The 2,660-nt window shown below is 40.6% G+C and overlaps 1 protein-coding gene across 1 annotated transcript; it reads right to left on the reverse strand.

The window, feature by feature from the left end:
* Positions 1-1,140: 1,140 nt before the first annotated feature.
* Positions 1,141-2,361, reverse strand: LOC127105637 (uncharacterized). Its single transcript, XM_051042837.1, has 3 exons — positions 2,205-2,361; positions 1,655-2,105; positions 1,141-1,504 (listed from the first exon to the last, which is right to left on the reverse strand). Exons 1-3 carry the CDS (start codon positions 2,359-2,361, stop codon positions 1,141-1,143), a joined length of 972 nt encoding a protein of 323 aa, XP_050898794.1.
* Between the last annotated feature and the right edge of the window lie 299 nt (positions 2,362-2,660).

The following is a 2,660-nucleotide window of genomic DNA, read 5'->3' on the forward strand; positions in this document are numbered from 1 at the left end:
GCAGGTACAGCCATATCAGATACCATGACATTGTGTATGTCATCTGAAACAAGCCTGCATGAACATGTCTTCCACTTAAGCTCCAGCAGGTACAACCAATATCAGACGCCTTGTCATTGTATGTGGCATTCTGAAACAATCCTGCTTGCACATGTTCTTTAACTCCAGCAGGTACATAGGATATCTTATGTTAAGACATCACTCATGACATCTTGTGAACACTCTTTGTTTTACCAAAATTGCTTCCAACACTTAGAATCAACAAACTCCCCCTTTGGCAAATTTTGGCTAAAACATATATCTGTCCTTTTTGTTCACAAGGTAAATTATCAGCAGTTAAACAACTTAATAGTAGTTTAATCAGCAGCAGAAGCAAAACAATTACTAGCTATGGCTACTAGTAATACACACATGCACAAGGGTACTTCTCCTCCCCCTAAAACTGTGCAACAACAACAGAATTACTAGTTATGGATGCAACTAGTAAGACACACAAATGCACAATGCACAAGGGTACTTCTTCTCCCTCTAAATCTGTGCATTCATCAAAAACAACTACTTGTAATCCAGCACCTGTTCCAGCCAGAATGTCATCTTGACATCTGCTTCAACATCAACACCTGTGCACCTTATCAGATATCCTGTTTGACATCTGTAAACAGAACAACATACTGTTGTAGCACCTGTGCACTTATTTCAATAATAGCTGTCCTCCAGTCCAGCCACATACAACTTCCACATTTCTCCCCCTTTTTAGTCAAAATTGACCAAAGATGACCAATGAGACAAAATAAATGTTTATTAGCCTAGCAGAGAAAGTTAGATCAGATGTTATAACATTATGCATGTTAAAACAGAATATTCAGGAAGTACACACCATCATTATACACAGCTAAAAGCTGTGATAATGAACAAATTCAAGGAACTCTTTAAGAGCCCTATATATTACATAACATGCATCAAAAGGACTGCCACAAAATACAAAAACAGTAAAGACATAAGCCTTCCAAGCAGCACCAGCTTCCACAGTCTTCATTCTTTAACAAACCAGAGGAGGAACCATCAATCAGAGAAAGAAGTATCATCTTCACCTTCTTCTTGATCTTCAGAGCCATCAGAGCTTTCAGAGTTGTTACAGGACTATGCTTTTGCATCTGAGTCCTTACCAACTTTGTCTATCTCCTCGTTTTCCAGGCTATAAATAAGAGCTTCCAGAGCTTCTTTTCTTGCTTTGGCCATATTTATACCATTCTCCAATTCCCTGCAGGTTTCTCTTAGTTGGTCAATTAGGTTCCCTTGAGATGCAGGTTCCCTTCTGGCAGATGTCATGACAACATCATTGACATGACTACCCTCAAAAAGCTTATAGTGAATTGATAGAGGGGTCTTCCTCCTTCTTGGAATATCACTAGCACTTAGGATTCCTGGTTGTTGACTCAGGATGATGCCACAGATGATGGAAGGGAATGCAATGGGCAACTTTACAGCATTGGTGGAGGCATGTCTGATGGTTTGATCAAACACAAACTTTCCAAAATCATAGTTTATCTTAGTTCCAATGGCATGAATGATCCTCCCAAGAGCAATGGAGATGGTAGATATCTGATTAGTAGGTACCCAATTTGCTGAATCGATCTTGTGTAAGATGGCATACTTGATAGTTAGTTTGCCAGCTGATAGGTGTTTCCTACTAGGCCATTCCTTAACCTGGCCAGCTGTGATCATCCTACAGATCTCATTATCTGTTGTCTCTAGATCTACCCCTCCATTAGTTCCTCTCCCTAGGAACCTGTTGATGATGGTTGGTGAAAGTTCTACACACTTACCCCTAACAACCACTTTGAAGAGCTCATAACTCTCCTCAGGAATGTTTACAATGAATTCTTTGACTAGCCCCTTATAGCATTGAGGCAGAGCAGTCACAGTTTTCATAAGACCATCTGCCTTGATTAGCTCCATTACTTCCTTCACTTCAACAGTTTCTTTCCCCAATTCTCTTTCAACTGCAACCCTTCTTTGAGTGACAAACCTCCATTTGTCTAGGTGCTCAGCAGCAATTCTGTTTGAAGACTTCTTTACATCCTTTCTATTTTCAAAGGAGATGTCTGGGACATCGTCTTCGACATTCTCATCAGATTTAGAACTCTCACTCTCTTTCTTCTTCCTGACCTCTACTTTACTCCAAGCTTTGGAGGGACCTATACCAGCAACCCTTTTCTCTTTCCTATCTGTTCTTATCTCAGCAATACTCTTCCTTTTTCTCAGTCTATTTGCTATACTTGTTTTCACAAGATTGACCAACGTGTCATCTTCTTCCTCAGACCTTTCTTCATCAATGTCCTGAGCAGTATTAGGGGACATGCTAGGTAAGTTTTTTCTAAGAGAACATAGTCCCTCAGCAGCTACTTCCTTCTCTGTTTTAGATGAGTCATCATCTTTCTCAGCTTGGGTTTCCATTTCTGGAGAGGGGTTCCTTCTGGACAGAGGAGTAAAAATGTCCTTGACTCCATGCTCTTCATTCAGTATCTCAGTAACTAGGTTTCTCATGATGCGATCAGTAGAGTGCATGTCCCTTTTATCAGGAGATTTTTCAGGAGTGCTACCTTTCTTAGCTTCGACCATGGAAGGGGAGCCTGGAACGTCACCTGGTATCATACGCA

Source organism: Lathyrus oleraceus, chromosome 1, assembly GCF_024323335.1.
Source record: "Lathyrus oleraceus cultivar Zhongwan6 chromosome 1, CAAS_Psat_ZW6_1.0, whole genome shotgun sequence".
Classification (NCBI taxonomy): domain Eukaryota; kingdom Viridiplantae; phylum Streptophyta; class Magnoliopsida; order Fabales; family Fabaceae; genus Lathyrus; species Lathyrus oleraceus.